Source organism: Musca domestica, unplaced genomic scaffold, assembly GCF_030504385.1.
Source record: "Musca domestica strain aabys unplaced genomic scaffold, Musca_domestica.polishedcontigs.V.1.1 5, whole genome shotgun sequence".
Classification (NCBI taxonomy): Eukaryota; Metazoa; Arthropoda; class Insecta; order Diptera; family Muscidae; genus Musca; species Musca domestica.
Genome location: NW_026712346.1, coordinates 13,091,386 through 13,113,857, shown reverse-complemented (window position 1 = coordinate 13,113,857; position 22,472 = coordinate 13,091,386). Strand labels below are relative to the sequence as shown.

Sequence of the window (22,472 nt, the reverse complement as noted above, 5' to 3'; positions counted from 1 at the left end):
AACTGCTCGTTTCCTTCTCCGAAACGGCAATGTTTCTTTATAGGCGCCATATTATGGTACAACCCCAATTCAAGTACTTGGAAATTGTTAGTGATTTAATTGTTTAAGTTCCTAGAGGATATCTAATCCTTCTTCAATGAAATTGTTACAATTAAGTTACGTTGGACACGTACCCAGTACCCATACAATACCCCGTATCTCAATGGCCATGACTTGCGAGTATTTTGTGAAGTAAAACCTTCCTGGCAGAAAATTTTGATTTTATATAGTTTAGTCCCATTTCCCCCCACCTAGACATACTCTCAATTGGTTCAATTCCCTCAGTATGGAGGATATCATTTGTCCAACGTAAATTCGTAATAATTCTTGCAAATGGTTTTCAAGAAATTGTTTTGTTTTTATCAGTCAGCTGATTGCTCCCTCTTTACTTTTTTACAATTTTCTTTCATTTTTACGCAAAACTCTAGTAAAAGAGCGTAAAGAGCGAAATTGTTTGCTAAGAGTTTTTGGTTTACATCGAAGACAACATCCGCAGTAATTGGAGACAGAATGTGTAGTCATTTTTTGTTGTTTCAACTTAACGATTATTAAATCTTGTATTTTTACTATATTCTAAATTTTGTTGTTGCAAAATGATCAGGCTTTATCCCTTCATTGTTGTTTTTATAAAAACAACGTTTGTTTATTAGTGGGGAACGATGGTAATGTTTACCAGGGAGTAAGGCAGGGAATACCTAGGTTTCGGAAAGAGCCACCAATCCTCATCAGTTCCCTTGTTTTTTGTCTGGGATATTCTCCCCAGAAGTTATTTTAAAAATAACTTCTATGACAAAAAACATTTTTTTACCTAAGTGACGAGATCGTAAGGTCAATAGAAGAGGAACCAAAGAATTAAATAAAACTAAAATTCTTTTGGAAAGTCTTCTAAATCTTACAACCGCACTTATAAACATTTACATCTTTCTCCCCTTGTTATGCTTTCGTTCAACCTGCAACGACAAAATACTACGGTATCCCGAACAAACCAGCCAACACTGTTATATTCTAAATTTTCATATGAACAACGCTTGAACTCTCCCAATAGAACTTAATGATTATATCTTACTGTCCAGCAGTCCGCTGGTCATTAGAAATTGTATACAGGCTTTGGATGAGTCGCCCCTACATTGTCTGTGGTCTCAATTGCAAGATGAATGTGCAAAAAAGTCCGATGCGTGGAAGATATTTATCAACATCTCCACATCAGATGCTAGACAATTGCAAACTCTCAACAACTAAATTGTCAAAATTACTCTCTGCACTCGCTCTCACTGTACTGGACTTTTAGGTTATGGAACCACATTTTGTAACAATTAAAAAAACAAGAGTTCTTAGGTTATCGAACACAACTAATGTAAAACCTGGTGTTTTCACATTTCCGTACCTCTTCCATCCAATTGCCCGCCGTATTATTGACAATCGATGTGAACAATTCCACTGTGTCGACACTCTCGTTCTCATCGTAACACAGCGTATACAAATCGAAGACGAATCGGGAATCCTTTTTGTAATGCCGACGCGGGTGATATTTTAGCGAATCGCCAACATTTGCCAAAGCGTCTTGTGGTGGCACGTCATTGTGGCTGCTTCCTCTGCTGGCACTCCCATTGTTGTTGCTCTTGTGGGGAATGGTGATGGTGGTCATGGTCAAATCATATGATTGCGTGTGTTCCGACAACCTCAACGAATTTTACAACAAATACATATGAATATCACAGTTCGCCTAAAATAATCACTTTAATCTTTCGCAAAGACGCTCCGCACTTCAGTTTATTTAGCATGTTAAGCTCATCTTTGACATTTATTTGCCGAAATTTAATTTTAACTTTGTCGAAATGTCGAAATTTATTTTGATGTTTTCCTTTTGGGCATTCATTTAATTGAGAGTACGCGATATTACACGCTCATTTACTGGCTGGTGGCTGGCTGGGATACAACAAAGCGGCAATGCTACTCTTTTCAGACCATTCGTTTATTTCTCATTTCTATACTGACCCAAGGGACGGACGGACGGTGGGTGAAAAGGTGCGCTATGGGGCCAATTGTGTAATGAAGTCAATTTTCGATTGTAATACCACCACCGAGTGTAAAGTGCGCCGTTGTGTTGTTGTTCTTTGTGTGCCTGTAATTTTTCAATTGTTATTGTTGTTGTTGTTCCTGTTGTTCAAGTATGAATCAACAACCTGCAAGCCACAATTCAACGATGTGTTTATTAATCGTACGAAGCACGAAATGTTTGTTTATGACCGAATTTCTGTTTTACTCCGCGCCGAAATCGCAGCACCGACAGTTGTTTTGGCTTGAATCTCGAATTGCTACTGACTGGAACATTAATTCGCTCGTCCGCAATGCAATTGGACACGAATTTTACAACCAAAATATAATGTTGATGATGATGATGGAGAAGAAAACAGTAAAAGACCTGGCGAGCAGCCGTAGAGTAGAGCGTTGAAATAACCAAATACGAGAGCTTTATTTATTTTATCCCGTACATACGGATTGAATGAGCGTGACGGCAGCTTTAGAGTGAACGTCTGAGTAAATTAGGAATTGCTTCCAAAGCTGATCTATTTGGTTGGTTGGTTAGTTGGTTGACTAACCAAAATGAAAATGCCAAATTGTTGTTGTTGTTGTGGCTGGAGCCAGTTAGTCTTCACCGTGTACTGCAGCAAAACCTAACACTAGCCGAAGTACTATGTTGCTGACGAGAGCACACGCGCACACACACACACACACACACCTAGGCATACAACTGCTTGCATATGAGTCGAATTAACTTGGCTATAAACGAAAGTAATGTCGTACATCATATTAAGCTGAAAACAAAAAATGTAGAAAAATTATCATCTGAATGTGTTATAGCTGGGGAGAGCACACGTCTTTGTACGGTTGGTGGTATTGTGACGAACATACGGTTTAACATTAGATCACATCGCCGCGTAGTGGCATGTTAAAGTGGGTATGGAAAATATAATTGTATATCCTCCACCGTAGTACGGAGGAGGGTATAGCATTGTCATGCCGTTCGTATTTAAGACTCTGAAAAGTATATATTCTTAATCAGTATGAAAAACTACGCCTCAGTCTATCTGTCCTGGCCTAAGTGTGTCACCTTGTAAATTCGCTTTGGTATTTTATACCCTCCACCATACTATGGAGGGTATATTAATTTTGTCATTCCGTTTGTAACTCCTCGAAATATTCATGTCAGACCCAACAAAGTATATATATTCTTGATCAGCGTAAAATTCTAAGACGATTTAGCCATGTCTGTCTGTCTGTCTGTCTGTCTGTCCGTCTGTCTGTCTGTCTGTTGTAATCACGCTATCTTTCGAACAAATTGAGATAGAAGGCTAAAATTTTGCACACATGTATTTTTTCCCAGTAGGCAGGTTAAGTTCGTAAATGGGCCATGTAGGTCCAAGTTATCATATAGCCCCCATATAACGGTACCTCCCGATATTCGGTATTTTGATGATTTTAGCGACGTTATTTACAGGGATTGTTTCAAATTTCGTATGTGAAGTTCGTAATGGATACTTCAGCCCATGCCAGAAAATTGTCTGTGCAGGTCCACGTCTTCCTGTAGCCCCCATATAACGGTACCCCCCTATATTCGGTTTTTTGATGATTTTAGCGACATTGTTTACCGGAATCGTTTCAAATTTGGTATTTGAAGTTCGTAATGGATACTACATCCAAAATCAAAAAACGAGCCATGTAGGTCCACGTCTTCATATAGCCCCCATATAACGGTACCCCCTGATATTCGGTATTTTGATGATTTTAGCGACATTGTTTACCGGAATCGTTTCAAATTTGGTATTTGAAGTTCGTAATGGATACTTCATCCAAAGTCAAAGAATGAGCCATGTAGGTCCACGTCTTCATATAGCCCCCATATAACGGTACCCCCCGATATTCGGTATTTTAATGATTTTAGCGACGTTATTTACAGGGATTGTTTCAAATTTCGTATGTGAAGTTCGTAATGGATACTTCAGCCCATGCCAGAAAATTGTCTGTGCAGGTCCACGTCTTCGTATAGCCCCCATATAACAGTACCCCCCATATTCGGTATTTTGACGATTTTAGCTACATTATAAACATATTTTTCTTCAAGTTTCGCATTTAAATATTGTAATAATTTATGACAAAAGTTGCCTATGCAGGCCCACGTCGTCGTATAAGCATTCGGTATTTTTAAGATTTTAACAGAATTTTTAACTGGTTTTATTTTTTGGAAATTGCCAAATTTGTACCAAATGGTGGAGGGTATTTAAAGTTCGGCCCGGCCGAACTTACAGCTTTTTTACTTGTTTTATTTGGTATACATTTTAAAAATGTTATTTTTGCAATTTAAAGCATGTTGAAGCTTTCGATTGCGTTACCAGTACTTTCTCAAAGCCTACAAACTATTCCCGCAGAAACATTTCGATTCGGTCCACAATTTGGTGTTGCCCCCATATCCTGGCTTTCGGCCTTTGAAAGTTACGACAACAATATCCAAAATCAAATGTTATAATTATTTAAAATTTATTATAAAAGGCCTTGGCCGCATTCTTCACAGAAAGTGGCTGTAATTTGATATTTTGAAATATTAATCGGTAGAATAAATCATGTCGAGAAATTCTTAATGTATTTGCCATATTTTCCATCGGATTGGGTCGAAATTATATGTTTTGGAATCGAATGGAGTAGAACGCTATCTCGCAAATATACAGCGTGAGATAAAAAACGGCAACAAAGTCAAACGCCATATGGCCATTCAAACGGCCAATGAAACCGTCACACGCTTTAATAAGGCTTTAATACACCCTCTAGAATATTTCCGCGATAATGTTCGGCATTTACTATGATGCCACGGCCGATTAATACGAGCGGAGAGCGACCATCGGCTGTTATGGCAGCCCATACCATCACCATGGCCTGCGCTTGAGTTCTGGTGGCCAACCGAAGGTGCACATTTTCAGCTAACCTCTTTGGCAAGTAAACACGATAATTTTGTTTGGTTACAAACTGCTGGACAACGAATGTTTACTCATCGGAGAAAACGGTGTATGTTCTTGCACTTTTTGGAATTTCAATGGCTATGCCCCGAACTCATTTTTCAATATTTGCCGAATGGGGTATTGCGATATGTTCTGCTCACGAGCCATTTTTCGGCCACTGCGACACGATTTTCGATCAAGTCGCTTCTTTACTTTTCGAACCATTTCTGCTGATGTTGCTGTTTTTTTCCGTCCACTTCCTTGACGTCGGGCTACGCTACCAGTATCACGGTTAGGAGCGATGTTACAAGACACAATGTGGCTTAGAAATGACAGCAGTCTGAAGTTAGTTGCAGTTTTTTCATCTCACTCAGTTTGTTAAAGGTATTAGGTTGCAGCTAAACGATTAGTTTAAGTTCTTAAGCTCTTGATTAAAGGCACATTTAAATGTTCAAAATTTACTTAAAATATTATGTTTTTATCCTATGCCTTCCACACCGAACAAAAGCCTCGTTTCGTTTTTGTACCCTCCACCTTGAAAAAATTCGAAGTCGATTTAACGATGTCCTTCAGTCTGTTGAAAGCACGATACAGTCCACATTATTTGACGCAAAGCAAAATTCTAGGATGGTTGGCACTGAAAATGAGATATATGGGTGCACGTTTCGGTATAGCCGCTATATAACGGTATCTCCCGATATTCGGCATTTGATGATCCTAGTCACATTTACCCACCAAATTGTTTCAAATTTGGTATTTAAAACTCGCAATACATAACAATCCTTGTAGTATAAAATTGTCTATATAGATTGCCGTTTAGGTGTGGCCCCCAAATAACGGCCTCACCCACATTATAGATTTTTTAGGTCTAACGGTCTTACTGGTATTTGTAGTTTAAAGTGGAACACGTTTGAATCCAGATACTTTTATATAAAAACGTTTTCTTTACCCAATGGTGGAGGAGTTCCCCTTAATTCATAAATGTATAGAATGTTTCGTCAAATAAATCCATGTAATGGAGGTTAACATGGCAAAAACCTTCATTCAAAACCAGCATTCATTCAAAATTTGCCATGTTCATAACACTTCTTGCCGAAGTTAACCGAGACTCTTGATCTGTTCGCTTTCCCTGTTCTATGTCTTTTGAAACGTTATTTTATATTATCATCAAAAAATACGCTTTGGCAGATGCCGTTCATACCGTTCATAGGGGTTTGAGAGAAAATTAGTAATTTATTGATATCCAGTGCTTGGCCATATATGAACTGTACAATGTAGGATGACATCTTCAAATTTACAAACATATGGATTTGTAGACAAAAGATTCTTTCTTTTATTCGAAGTCGAGTACGCAGATTGTCGTCTAAATGATGAATTATTGGACCTATTACGACGTCCTATGATGGGAAAAGAAAACACCACTTCCCTCTGTCTATACATCATTTAGTCCAGGGGAAAACTTTGTATGCGTTGTGTGAGTTGCATTTCACAACCACATACATATTCTTCCGATTGTTTTCCTTACTGTCTGCTCTGTTCCAGAATCGGCAAGAATATACTATTTTTGCATTTTTTGAGATATCATCGGGTATCGTAGTAAAAAGTTTTTTTATATTCTAGCAGTTCTAACAAATTTCGAGATTTCAAACAAATTATGTAGAAAAAAATTCATCATTTGTTAAAGAACAAAAGAAAAGGAAAACACAGAAAACAAGTAAAACGCAGGAAGTTCGGCCGGCCGAACTTTGAATACCCTCCACCATTTGGAACGAGTTTGGAAATTAAAATAAAAACCGAAAAATTCTATTAAAATCTTAAAAATACCGAAAATAGTCCTTATAATGGGGTCTATAGGCAACATTTTTCATAGGCCATAACAATATTCGAATACGAAACTTAAAAAAAATCCTGTGAATTATGTAGCTAAAATCATCAAAATACCTCATATATGGAGGTATGGGGACCATACGAAGACATAGAGCTGAATAGAGAATTTCCTGTCACAGGTTGTAGTACCTAATCTCAAACAATTTCGGTGAATATTGTACCTTTAAATTGTCAAAATACCGAATATTGGAAGGAACAGTCATATCGGGGCTATACAAAGACGTGGGCATGCATACGCAATTTTTTGTTATAAGCTGTGGTATCCATTACGAACTCCAAATACGAAATTTGAAACAACTTCGGTGAAAAAGTCAATAAAATCATCAAAATACCGAATATAGTGGTACCGTTGTATGGGGGCTATACGATGTCGCGGACCTATTTAGACAATTCTCTTCCAAGGTGTAAAGTGCATATAACGAACTCCTTGTGTTTATTTTCAGACAATTTCATTGAAAAACTTGGATATGAACATCAAAATACCGGCCATCGGGGTTGCCGTTATATGGGGGTTATATGATATCGTGGACAGATATAGCCTATCTAAATCATCTTAGAATTTAACGCTGATCCAGAATATATATACTTTGTAGGGTCTGTTATGAATGTTTCGAGGTGTTACAAACGGAATGAAAAAGCTAATATACCCTCCATAAAATGTTGGAGGGTATAAAAAAATGGCGCACCACAAAACCAAATTGTAAGACATCAAAACTAATATGGCCGGATATCTTCTTGTAAAGCAAATCTTCGCTGCTAAATATGAAGAAATCAACGTTGCGAACGTTCCCAATACTGCATACTGTGTAAGGATGATGCAGAGATAACAACGATTGGACATCTTTTACTTCAAATGTCCCTCGCTGCTACAATCAAACCAAGATGCAGCGGCTTCAGCATTGCTTATACCCTACACCACATAGTGGTAAGGGTATTATGTCTTTGTGCATTTGTTTGTAACATGGAGAAGGAATCGAGACAGACCCATAGTCACTTTTGAGTGTCTTTATAGAATCACATTCTGAGTTGATTTATGCATGTCAGTCCGTCTGTCCGTCCGTCCGTCTATACATGGGATGGAATTTGGCACATACGACCGAATTGAGTCCAGAAGGTAGTATGCCAAATTTGGTGAAGATCGGTTCAGATATAGCTATAGCTCCCATATATATTGTTCATCCGATTTTTTTTTGTATTTATTACCCACAGCCGTAATACGCAATTCGTAACAACGATATTCAGGGAAATATCAAATACAGCTCAGAAATGTCTTTGCCAAATTTAATCGAGATCGGTTCAGATTTGGATATAGCTCCCATATATATCTTTATTTGTTTTAAAATGAATTTTGCACCAAATGGGCAATACAGGTCCGAATTTAAAAGATACAAATGCTTCGGCATATTTAGTCCTTTAAACTTTAAATTATATGATAGCTCATCATAGCTTTTAATTGTTATGTGGAGCTCTACTAAATTAGCAAACTGGTGTAAGGTATCATAAAGTCGGCCCGCCCGACTTTAGGACTTTCTTTACTGGTTTTAATTTTCAGAAATGTCATAAAGATTGCTGTTGCAGGATGGATCCCGAATATACACAACTTGTCTGAACAGTTTTATGTCCGAACAGGCTTGTTCTTTGTATAATCATAAGTCTGGGGGTACAAATATTCAGGAGAGATATCAACGGAGTGAACGGATATAGTCTTTTACCACTCGCGATTACAAAAAATTGGCACGTTTTTGGGGAGGTGCCAGGTGATGAGGACCATATTTCTATTTTCGCTGAAGGTCAAAGTTTGGACAAATCTTAGAAGTTTGTAATAATCCCAAAAATACCAGTAAGGAGAAGTTAGAAATTTACAGTTTCCAAATGTTCAATTGTTTTCAAATTAATTTAAATATTTTTGACAAAACAGACAAGTAACATTTACGTCTATTGCAGTTGTCAGGCGAATTTAAATTATGTTGACAGTAAATGTATGTATCAGCTGGTCTTATTTGTCGACCTTATAATCGGCAATGGTAACCAACAACATTCCCCATTTTGATTCATGTGTGCCACTGTCTAAGGTTCGATCCATGGTAGAATTAAGAAGGTAAAGTCATGCATTCATATGTTGCGGAGGAACTAGAAGGAGTTGACCGTTGTATCCCATCTTCACACTAGATCTTGTATTGATAGAAGTTCTAGGGAGCGCTTTTAAATTCGCCTTTTATGTGCGTCATTGTTATTCTATCCGTTCTTCATGTCTGATTTTTTGTTTGTAGAAATATTGGAATCTACGAAACTTGAAGACAATTGGGATCTTTCTCACATTTTATGAGAGATTATACAAAATTGTGAACCTTTGAAGGTACTGGAAGCATCGGGCCGATATTGTCCCTTTTCACACCTGACCGAGTACTGATGCAAAATAAATTCTAATACTTTGAAGCAATTAAATAATACATTTCAATCTTTGCACACAATATGCGTTACTGTTTTCTAAAATTTGACACTTTTTAAGTAGCCGACCTTCGAATGAGACTTGAAATCTTCTCATCTGAAATGTGTCGAAAACCACCTACGCGAACTTAAGTTTTAGAAATAATGAAGAGAAAGTGAAATTTGGGAATTTTCGGGACACCATGCCACAGGAAGTACGGGTTTCTCCCTGACAAAATGTATATTGTTCTAATCGGGATACACAGGATCAGAAATACGGTTATGGTTAAATTGGCGAAAATTAAGTTAAACAATTATTTCCATAGGGCATTTTGGGCTGACTGCATAATTCCTTAACCATTCTTCGTAAAACTACAGAAATACAGCCCTGATGCTATTCCCGCTTCCTGTCATACTCATTCAAAATTATATGCGAGACGAGACATCCAGCATTTAGTTGCATGTCACGTACTGCTATGCGTTTGATCAAACAGGGCATAACATGACGAGCGTTTTCTCGCCATGGCATAAATAGAGAAATATGTCACATTTGCTGCCCTTTAGTGACAAAATTTGAATGAAATGTTGGGGTTAATCCACAAAAGTGTATCTAAGATGATAAGACAATACAGTTTATATCAAAATTTAACCTGGTAAAAATGCCATAAGCGAACATGGCCCAATTATAAGGTCTTCCTCGAGCGAATTAATCTAAAAACAGACTTGAGGCGAAACTATTTTTTTTTTCGCCTTGAATTGTAAAAATCTGTGCTGTATTTTCAAAATATAAATAAAATAATAAATTAATAATATAGTCCCAGAACCCCTCATCTCAAATTGCAAGTATTACTGATGTGCTTCAGTGGTAGTCGATATCCTAGGACAGCGATAGACAACAATCTTTAGTTGTTTCCGGATTTTACCACAAGCTCCATGTTGAAGTGGTTCGAACACACATGTGATGTGGGTGTAAACTTTACTTGACAAAGTGTACTCATTTTCCCTCATATTTTCATCCTTGGGGAAGAAAAAAAATAACTCTTCCCTGGCACCTCTTTATTTTTGCAAATCTTCCTTATTTCCTTTGTTTTGACGTTTGTTTTGTTTGCAGCGAATTCAAATTTAATTGACAGCTCCAAGGTAGAACTACTAGATAGTCGCATCACCCCAGCTGACAGCACCTTTAAATGTCAAATCAAGTTTGTTTATGTCTTCTTCACTAAAAGTACTTTTTAATAATATTTCAAAATTTAAGAGCAAGTTTAGGGTGAATTGCCAGTAAAAAAATTAAAAAGAAAATGAAAAGTGTTCCGACGATTGAATCCATGGCATGTGGTGCAATTTTATTTAAATCCTAGTTGTTGAGATTATGTTCAGCACTGGCCTTGAAATGTAATTTATCGTGGACATTTCCAAGTGGCTCAGATGAGCCGGCGGCTGCTTCTTAAAGGGCTTTTACTGGTGACGATATTGGTGCTATGTTCTTTCTTTAAAACCATTTGATCGGGAACATTTGCTACTGTTGTGCCATGTGCTGGAGTCGGTGTAACCTCCGGTTACCAACATTGGCTGGAATATGAGTGGTATTTGTCGATGACGTAGAGGATACTACAGTTGTGGGCTTCTATAAACATTTCGGGGGCTAACTATCAACTTATGGCTGTTGCAATGGTCCCCAAGAGTCGGATTAATACTTGGCTTAATTTCACGCACAGCATAAAATGTAAACAATCACCTTGTTTCTGATTGGTTGAAACAAATTTGCCGAAAACTTTAAATGTCATGGCGAATGTATGTTTTTCGCCTTAGATGCCAATTTTGACAATTTTGAGGGTACCACAAAAGTTGCTTTGTTGTAGCAATTCGCCGATGCGGTTACCTGTTAAATCTACCTTGGATCATGTAGACGAAAATAAAAACAAAGCAACTTTTTTGGAAACTTGATTTGTCAAAAGTGTTAGCAAAGCGAATTTACTTGACATATAAAATTTGAGGCAAATTGGTCTACACCAATCAGAACATTGCATTTTGAACTTGTAAGTTGTTGTGAATTGTAATATTTTGCATGGCTCAACGCTGTGCGTATCATTTTTATCCAAATTCATTATATAATTTTGGCAAAACATTCTTTGTGAGCAATCTCCCAATCGAATGTATATGTGGGAAAAAATTGCCATTCGAATTCCCCCTATCTTATTTTCCACCCAAATTCAATTCTAATTTCGGCTAGTTACCCTCCGAATAAGGCATATTTGGTGCAGTCACAATTTTGACAAGGATCCCAACGAGAAAGTATCTCATTGGCGATTCTGCGGCTTACAAATCCTTTAAAGCAAAGTCTTTGGAGCTTGTTTAATTCTATCCGGGAATACGAGGACCTTTGTATCTGTATAAAGAAGTTACGTCTCAAAATGTGGTATAAACATGGAAGCTTGTGTGCTTAATTTTGGATTTAACAAATATTGAAACGGTTAACAACTTCATAGGGGAGTCGCATCTAAATTGAGCATGGCCTTAATTTCGACATGTCTTCGGTTAAATTCCAACTGCGTTTGTTTCAAACTGTACAGATTTTTACAGAAAACTAGAATCACCAATAAAACATTCCGATTTTTTAAATAAACGATTCAAACAACAAAATGTTAACAGTTTTACGAGTACATCTGGGAATTCGATTCTTGTACCGTAAAATAATGTTCATTTTGCTGTATCTACCAAATAAAGATTAAGTTCCGTCCGGGGATTGGTTATGGCGGTAAAATGAGGTGCAAGCCTGAAAGTTAAGTGTCTAGTTCGCAGTTACCAAATATTGGAGGGAATTACCAATTGGTTTACCGCCACTGAATTAAGCAAAGCTTTTGTTGGAAAACGCCTAAGGTTTAGTTACATCATTAGGGTTACCTTGTAATTCTGCCATGTATGCATTTCTTCTGCAACTGAATTTGAAATAATTTCAATTTTTTTAATTTTTTATTCAAAACAATACACACACACATAAAAGCTGTGTAAATGTTTTTCACTGAGAAAGATAAGAATTGTATTTAAAAGGTAGCTTCGTTCTATCTTCTGTAATTATGCCATGCGATGTACCATTTTTAGACCAAATCAAGAACTCCCTCTGTGTGTGGAGGAGGAAATGTCAAACTGAGAAGACCAATACTTTAAATATTCGAGGCCTAAGTGCACTCGAGGGCATGAAGACCAAAAACTTTGAAAGTTGATGTAGTTTTATTATAAAGCTCAACGATTTTATACAACATTTTGTGTGAAAAACTACATCGAGGCAAAGGTTGGGGAATATCACAAAAAGGAGTTCTGGTACAAGAATGACTACCGATACTGAGCCACCACAATTACGCTGTGGTTTTGCATAAGGAAAAACTACAAAAATAATTTTTGGATATCATATCGACGTGTATTTAGAACATTATTGGGGTGTGGCAAGTTCAAGTATAATTAGTTCCATTAGAGCTATTGATAATGCAGACCTATGTATAACTAACCGAGAACTTGAGATCGAATACAAGATTTGGTAGCCAAGACCGGGGAAATACATTGTCTACACATGAGAATTATTATCATTGATAATACAAACCTGTCGTTCTATCTCCTTTGCCATTTTCAGATGTTGTTGCAGCTGTTCCATATCGATTTCCGTTCCGATTTTATAGGCATCAAAGAGTTCTAGAATGATATAATATTGATAAGTCAGCGATTACGCACACACTCTCAACTCAGCACATCTTACCCAATGCGCTTGGCGATATCAAATCCGTACTGTTGCGGGAGCCTCGATCTTTGACCGAGTTCTTCAGATGCTGGGCCCACGATGAGAGCTTCGCATATTTGCTATTGCTTAGAATCTCCTCTTTGTCGCTGATCAGCTGCTGATATTTGTGCAGTTCGGCCTCCTCTCGTTTGCGATTGGAACTGCTGTCCGACTTGTCGTGTTTGGCCCCGTTTCGCTTCGGATGCAGAATGCGACTGGCAATGCTTGGCTTGGAATGTGTTATCTTCTGGATTTTCGTCGTCGTTTTGTCGTTGTGAGTAGTGGGCTTTTTGGCAGATCGCGAGCTCTGCTGACAACGTTTATACTCGATGGCCACCGGTGGCAATTGGCGATCGTCATAGGAAGATTTTTGGTATTTGGGCTTTCGACGATTCTCCGAGGGATTGGAGGACGACAATTGTTGTTCCATGCTGGAGTCTCCCGCCATCTGCTTGGAATCGTCGTCGTCATTCTGTGTGGGCATTGGAATGTCAACAGCATTGTCATCGGCCAGATCTGGTAAAGTAGTAGTGCGATTACGATTCTCCTCCGTTTGCTTATTGAAGGCATCTAAATATTTACTGGAATCAATGTGATCCTTTGCCTGGGACAATGCGGCATCTGATATCTGAAAGTCACATCATTTAATCTTGGAATTATAATTGGAAATTGGGCGTTTCATTGTCCCAAAATCTTACCTTTTCACCATCTTCCATTAGGGTAAGCGTATTATCCTGGGTATCGACCAAACGTCGATAGCCACTGACTAGCAGCCCAAACTCCCTTTCAACTTCCTGACCAAAGTCTCCGATAATATCGACGGGGGTAAGGCCGAATGACATTTCGTCCTTCATCTCGGCATGGCGAGCATTGAAGCCGTTGTGGCTTTGAGGGTGTATGTCCACCGTTAGAGGTGGCTCCGATTGATGCATCGACTCCTTAATGCTGTGTGGACTGACACCTCTCAGCAAATCGGGTCGGTTTTCCTTCTTGAACTGAGTCTCAATTTGTTGTTGGTGGTTCTGGGGGTTGTGATGATGGTGATGATGGTGGTGGTGGGGGTTCTTTATCAGAATATCGGGTGTTATTGACACTGGCACCTGGTCTTTTTGAGTCGTATTATTCTGCTCCGCTTCTAACAGTGTCAACTTGCTTTGCACTCCGTCCTGCAAGTCGGTAAGATTGAAGGGATTATTGTCCGACTGTTGGCTGTTGCGATTGGGCTCGTCATCGTTTAAAGATGGTCGATGACCCTTGTCACAATCCACCAAATACATATCGCCCTCTTCTTCGTGGATATAATCGAAATTTTCGTGGCGATGATTGGGATATCCATCCGGGTTCATGGTTATAGACTGTGTGGTGTTATTATTGAAGTTGTTCAACTCTATCTGCGATCTGTCCTCGGTCAGGCTGTCGAAACTATCCGCACTCAGGTCCATCTCATATTCTGACATATCACTCTCGAAGGACTCCGATGGAGAACTCGTCACAAAATGTTCCGACAGCGTATGGGCCAGGTGCTGGAATCCCGGGTAATTGGGATTGATAATGCCTCTGGGGAAAAAGGAATGTTTTTGAGTGTGCAAGGATATCGTTGACGATGATGCTGACGTCAGAAATTCTTCGTCTGAAATTGGAAAAAAAAAAGAAAGGGAAAATCCACTATCTAATGAAACGAACGTAACCGGCAGACTCGTCGACCTACCTTTCTCGTCACTGTCATAGTTTGATTTGGTCTCACTGCACAAATCGATCATGGAATGATCGTCGTAGTCATTATCATCGGGCAGCTGCAGACACTCGTCTACCGGTGCTTGAGTGCCTTTAGGTGGAGTCCTACAACGGTTCTGTTGCTGTTCCAAGTGTTCACACTTCGTAACGCTATATTGATTAAAGTCATTGTCAAAGGAGTTCTTACTACTGTACAGGGCACATTCGTTATTGCTGTTCTGGTTTTCGTGCGACCGAATCACATGTGACGTATGGCCAACGACATCGGTGTCATTGGCTTGATCTACAACATTTTTAAGGAGCTGCAACGAGAGGAGGAGAAAACGTGATTAGCGACAATTCGATAGGGGCAGCCGATGCTGACACCTACATTTATATTCTCAAAGTCTCGAACACAATCCTCATAGAAGCTCTTGTTTGTGTTGAATATCTCTTTAAAGCTTTTGTAGGTGTTGCCACTGGTATTGGCTTCTTTGTCATAGCACTCATCGGATTGCTCCGATGACTGGAGATTCGTTAGATTTTTCGGTATCTCTCCGCAACAATAATGTGACAGATTATCGTTTAGGCCCTGCGCTGCTGAATACTCAGTCGGTGTTGAGCTTAGAGCCTTCTGCACAAATTCATCTGCTGTTGACGCATAATTTGTGTTAGTCGGCTCCCGGTAATAGTGTCCGGTTCCTGTCCCTGCCGATATATTCTCGAATTTATTGTGATCGTTTCCCAGTGCTGAAATGAAGGCGTTTGTGCTAGTGGTGTCTCTTTGAATGCCGATAGGATTGAATACGTTTGCAGCGTAACCAGCTGTTGCTGATATATCGGGAACTCGCATAACGGTTTAGTCTGAAAACGAAAAAAAGAAAAACATTAAACTTTTAATTATGATCCGATTTTCGTATAGTTTATAAAGCAAGCCAAAAAAGTAGACCTCTAATATGGCACAACCAGAAAGGAAGTTTAATTTCGAACCTGTAGTAGAGTCTTATGGCAACCATTTGTTTTGATTATTTACCAATTTTAAAACTAAAGGTCATGGCAGAAAAATACAGGTAACAGCATGGTACAATAAGGAGGTAGAACAGCTTCGTAAAACTACAGAAATACAGTTCTGAGGCTAAGCCCGCCTCCTGTTAGAATTATTCAAAATTAAATGCAAGAAGTTGTTCTCATTTATTTGATATTTTTTGTTAATTTTTTAAAGTGAGTCAAATAGCGCGAAAGATGAATGAAATGCCTGCATGTTCTCTCAAAATGTGATCCTAAATGCTCAATCTTTCAATTCCATGGCGAATCTGGTATCTATCATTAATGCACGCCCCGCAATTTAAGTTTCTTCCAATCATTGATTTTGAAAATGTTTTATTTTTCAAAACAATAAATACAGACACAAAATTGACACAACCGCATAAAAATTTGTTTTTGTAAGTAATACAAGTGACAGAATTATATGTCCAAAAATGTAAACAAAATAATTAATTTTCAATAAATTATTTTAGTTTCAAAAATATGCATTTTTGGAATTTGGATTATTTAATTGAAAATGCAGAAGAATATTTCTAAAAATATGTAATTTTAATGTATTCACCATGGTAGAATCAAAGAAGGTAAAGTCATTTCAAATAAGAATTCCCATCTTTGCATTTTCTGTAACTGAGTTTGTCAAATAAATCTTTCAAATGAACTGTCACAACAAAAACAAGACTTGTTTATTTACATTTATAATCCATTCATATATTCAATAAATTTTGTGAAATAATTTGTGGCAAATACTCGGAGTGGTTAAAGATATTAGTCGACTCCATCCATGATTAGCCCAACAAGTTAGTATTTTTACCAAAAGGCGACCTTTTTTTCTTGATTAAAACTACTGGGTAGATTCCCAAATCGCAGTCTTCATTATTTCTAAACTATGATTCGCGTAGCCTGTTTTAGCAAGCCATATCGGAAAAACCTCAAGAACAGAAGGGCTGCAACTTAAACGATAATAATATGAAGACAAACTTGTGTTCGCGCAGGGGGTGTTGGACAAATTCCATTGGAGAATTTGAAGTCCCATTCAAAGGCCAGGTACTTAAAGAGAGTATCAAATTTTTAAAACCAATAGCACATACTGCGTGCAAAGATATATATAAATATAAATATATATATATATATATATATATATATATATATATATATATATATATATATATATATATATATATATATATATATATATATATATATATATATATATATATATACAAAAAAACAAACAAACATTTTCCTCTTTTATATATATATATATATATATATATATATATTCATTATTTCATTATTCATTCATTCATTCATTATTTCTAAACTATGATTCGCGTAGCCTGTTTTAGCAAGCCATATCGGAAAAACCTCAAGAACAGAAGGGCTGCAACTTAAACGATAATAATATTAAGACAAACTTCTGTTCGCGCAGGGTGTGTTGGACAAATTCCATTGGAGAATTTGAAGTCCCATTCAAAGGCCAGGTACTTAAAGAGAGTATCAAATTTTTAAAACCAATAGCACATACTGCCTGCAAAGATATATATAAATATATATATATATATATATATATATATATATATATATATATATATATATATATATATATATATATATATATATATATATATATATATATATATATATATATATATATATATATATATATATATATATATATATATATATATATACAAAAAAACAAACAAACATTTTCCTCTTTTATATATATATATATATATATATATATATATATATATATATATATACAAAAAAACAAACAAACATACAAACATTTTCCTCTTATATATATATATATATATATATATATATATATATATATATATATATATATATATATATATAAGAGGAAAATGTTTGTATGTTTGTTTGTAATTTATGGACTCGAAAACCGCTGAATAGATTTTCCTGAAAATTTCCATATATACTGCAACATCGCCTGAAAGTAACATAGGCTATATACATTTTTGAATTTTCACTTGGAACTGGAGATATATCATCACAATCGGAGGTACCTCCCAAAAATTTGGATTTTATATGCACATATCTATTGATCGGTTAAAGATACAGTCTCCAAATTTGGAACGCGTAACGGAATTTGGAACAAAAATAAGTTTGCCAAATTATATTGTAATCGGTTCAGATTTGGATATAGCTCCCATATATATTTTCGAGCGATTTCAAGCATTTGATGCACCAAACACGCTATGTATCCCCAATTTCAATGAAATTTGAAACGTGTGATAGATTTTATCTAAAAAATTGATTTCCCAAATTATATTGAAATCGGTTCAGATTTGGATATAGCTCCCATATACATTTTCGGCCGATTTCATGTATTTGGTGGACCAAACACGATATGTATTTCAAATTTTAATGAAATTTAAAATAAGCAACAAAATTGGGAGCCAAAATGAATTTGTCAAATTAAATTGAAATCGGTTCAGATTTGGATATAGCTCCCATATATATTTTCGACCGATTTCATGTATTGGATGCACCAAACACGCTATATATCTCTAATTTCAATGAAATTTGGAATGTTTAGCGGAAATTAAAACAAATATACATTTGTCAAAATATATTAAAATCGGTTCAGATTTGGATATAGCTCTCATATATATTTTCGACCGATTTCATGTATTTTATGCACCATACACGATATTTATGTTTGATTCAAAAGAAATTTGGAATATGTAACGGGATTTTGATTAGAAAATAAATTAGTCAAATTATATTAAAATCGGTTCAGATTTGGATATATCTCCCATATATATTTTCCGCCGATTTCACATATTTGATGCACAAAACACAATACGTATTTCCGATTCCAATGAAATTCGGCATGAGTGGCTAAATTTGGTACAAAAATAAATTTGACAAATTATATTCAAATACGTTCAGATTTGATTATAGCTCCCATATATATACTCAGCCGATTTCACATATTTGATGCACCCAAAGCGAGAGAGACGAAATCTGGCACCAGAAAAAATTGCCGAATTATATTGAAATCAGTTGAGGTTTGGGTATAGCTAACATATATATTTCGGCCGATTTCATACATGTTATGTATAACCGATAACCATAACCAAACATGATATGTATAACCGACACCAATGAAATTCAGAATGTGTGGCGGAATTTGGTTACAATAATAAATATGACAAATTAATTGGAAATTAGTTAAGATTTGGATATAGCTCCCATATATATTCCCGGCCGATTTCACATATTTGACGCACCAATTTCAATGAAATATGAAACACGCGGAGTTTGGTGTAAAAGTAATTTTGTTTAAAATTATATTTAAATCGGATCAGATTGGGATATGATTTTAATAAGAATAATTGATCCACAACGCCTTAGGCTAACACTAAAAAACAACACAACAATTGATTTGAAATACCCTTATTACGGCGAAGTATGTTGCAATCTCGAATTCACCAATTGCAATAGAAATGCCACTCAACTTCAAAAGATTGCAGTTTACTGAACGCTTGGTATTTGCTATGAAATAAATAAATCCGAAGGACAAACCCTTCGTGTATGTATCTCATTTTACTGCTTTTCTAATGTTTTTGTTTATTTACGCATTAAAGTAGTGCAATATTTTTTTTTTTTAATTTTTAAATTTGTTTTTTTTTTAACCAACATATATTCGTAAATAAAATTTTTTAATGCATATAACGCTGAATAGATTTTCCTGAAAATTTCCATATATACTGCAACATCGCCTGAAAGTAACATAGGCTATATACATTTTTGAATTTCCACTTGGAACTGGAGATATAGCATCAGAATCGGAGGTACCTCCCAAAAATTCAGATTTTATATGCACATATCTATTGATTGGTTGAAGATACAGTCTCCAAATTTGGAATATGTAACGGAATTTGGAACAAAAATAAGTTTGCCAAATTATATTGTAATCGGTTCAGATTTGGATATAGCTCCCATATATATTTTCAACCGATTTCGTTCATTTGATGCCTCAAACACAATATGAATGTTCGATTCCAATGAAATTTGGAATGTGTGACGGGATTTGATCCGAAAATAAATTTGTCAAATTATATTGAAATCGGTTCAGATTTGGATATAGCTCCCATATACATTTTCGGCCGATTTCATGTATTTGGTGGACCAAACACGATATGTATTTCCAATTGTAATGAAATTTAAAATAAGTAACGGAATTGGGAGCAAAAATTAATTTGTCAAATTATATTGAAATCGGTTCAGATTTGGATATAGCTCCCATGTATATTTTCGACTGATTCCATGTATTTGATGCACCATACACGATATGTATGTTCGATTCAAAAGAAATTTAGAATAAGTAACGGGATTTTGATTAGAAAATAAATTAGTCAAATTATATTAAAATCGGTTCAGATTTGGATATAGCTATTTTCCGCCGATTTCACATATTTGATGCACAAAACACGATACGTATTTCCGATTCCAATGAAATTCGGCATGAGTGGCTAAATTTGGTACAAAAATAAATTTGACAAATTATATTCAAATACGCCAGATTTGATAATAGCTCCCAGATATATACTCAGCCGATTTCACATATTTGATGCACCCAAAGCGAGAGAGACAAAATCTGGCACCAGCAAAAATTGCCAAATTATATTGAAATCAGTTGAGGTTTGGATATAGCTAACATATATATTTCGGCCGATTTCATACATATTATGCACCAAACACGATATATATGACCGATTCCAATGAAATTCAGAATGTGTGGCGGAATTTGGTTATAATAATAAATGTGATAAATTAATTGGAAATTAGTTAAGATTTGGATATAGCTCCCATATATATATTCTCGGCCGATTTCACATATTTGACGCACCAATTTCAATGAAATATGAAACACGCGGAGTTTGGTGTAAAAGTAATTTTTTTAAAATTATATTTAAATCGGATCAGATTGGGATATGATTTTAATAAGAACCATTGACCCACAACGCCTTAGGCTAACACTAAAAAACAACACAACAATTTATTTGAAATACGCTTATTACAGCGAAGTATGTTGCTATCTCGAATTCACTAATTGTAATAGAAATGCCACTCTACTTAAAAAAATTGCAGTTTCCTGCACGCTTGATATTTGCAATGAAATAAATAAATCCGAAGGACAAACCCTTCGTGTATGTACTGCTTTTGTAATGATTTTGTTTATTAACGCATTAAATTAGTGCAATATTTTTTGTTTAATTTTTAAATTTGTTTTTCTTTATCCAACATATATTCGTAAATAAAATTTTGAATGCATATAAAATCAAAAGGGGTAGCGAAGCGCACCGGGTTCAGCTAGTATATATATATATATATATATATATATATATATATATATATATATATATATATATATATATATATATATATATATATATATTTGGACAAAAAGTTAAATAATAATCCTATTCTTTTCAAACATTGCTCACCCTAGTACGTCTGCATACTCAAAATCTGATGTAAAGATGGGATGCACCTCCGTTTGGAAAATTTTACTATGCCTGTCACAAAAATTATAATAGCCACATGCTTGACCGCCATAATTTATGTTCTTCTTCGGATTTGAATTGATTTTTTAGCAAAGAAAACATTTTGTTCATATTTTCAAATTCAAAATTTAAGTTTTTATTTTGAATTTGAATTTATGTTTGTCAAAATCATTTTGACAATGAGATGTTATCAAATGGACAATTTTGAAAAAAATTGTAAACATATGATTGCATGACTTTACCTTCTTCATTCTACCATGGTTTTTACATCATTACCCTGAATGTAAAGTTTTAAGCTGTTGGCTCTAATCTCTCAACACTTTAAGCTATCGCTAGAAGACCGTGGTAAAGGCAACATCCCTTTCAAGTTGAACCCAAACAACATACATACATAAGGTATTCTACATTTTGCAATTTTAGAAAACATGAAATATACGAATATATTATCTAACGTGGTGTCGCTGTTGGTTAACCGCAAAAAAAGTTTCCGAACCATCACCTTTGGCGTTTTGTTAAGTATAACGGCGATTTTTTCTACTGTTAGACAAAAAATATGTTCACATTGCCCTACAGTGAAATTTTATTAAAAAAGGGCATGCCTATTGTATATGAAGAAATGGCATTAAATCACAAAACGCCATATCGAGTTTGACACTGGTATTACTATAGAGTCAAATCAGCTGAGACTTGCTGTTACCTGTAATAACTATACCATGACCAAAGTTTTAAATTGAATAAAAACTGCAAAGCATGAATATCGAATACCACAATATCGAAGTCATTATAGAATGACAATGTCAACGTCGATGTATTGTATACATTTTAGTTGCGACTGAATTTGAAATAATTTCAAACATATCCAAACTGTGTAAATGTTTTGACAGAAAAGGAAACATCAAAAGAACAAAATAAATTTAGAAGGTAGATGTTTTCTACCACACCACCATGCATGGTACAATAAAAAGGTAAAGTAGATCTACCAGCTGATTACAATATTTTCGAAATGTGCCCGACTTCTGCCAATTTTGTGTATATATATTTCATTTTTTGGAAAATAAC

At 35.8% G+C, this 22,472-nt stretch overlaps 1 protein-coding gene across 1 annotated transcript in view; it reads right to left on the bottom strand.

The window, feature by feature from the left end:
* The window catches only part of LOC101891214 (histone-lysine N-methyltransferase set1), a 49,890-nt gene that overhangs the window by 18,029 nt on the left and 9,389 nt on the right, over positions 1–22,472 (bottom strand). The window contains exons 2-6 of the mRNA XM_005177993.4: positions 15,218–15,690; positions 14,822–15,149; positions 13,812–14,743; positions 13,093–13,741; positions 12,940–13,028 (exon numbers count right to left, since the gene is read on the bottom strand). Of these exons, the coding sequence (XP_005178050.2) occupies positions 12,940–13,028; positions 13,093–13,741; positions 13,812–14,743; positions 14,822–15,149; positions 15,218–15,679 (2,460 nt within the window). The 5' untranslated portion in view covers positions 15,680–15,690. The remainder of the gene's footprint in view (positions 1–12,939; positions 13,029–13,092; positions 13,742–13,811; positions 14,744–14,821; positions 15,150–15,217; positions 15,691–22,472) is intronic.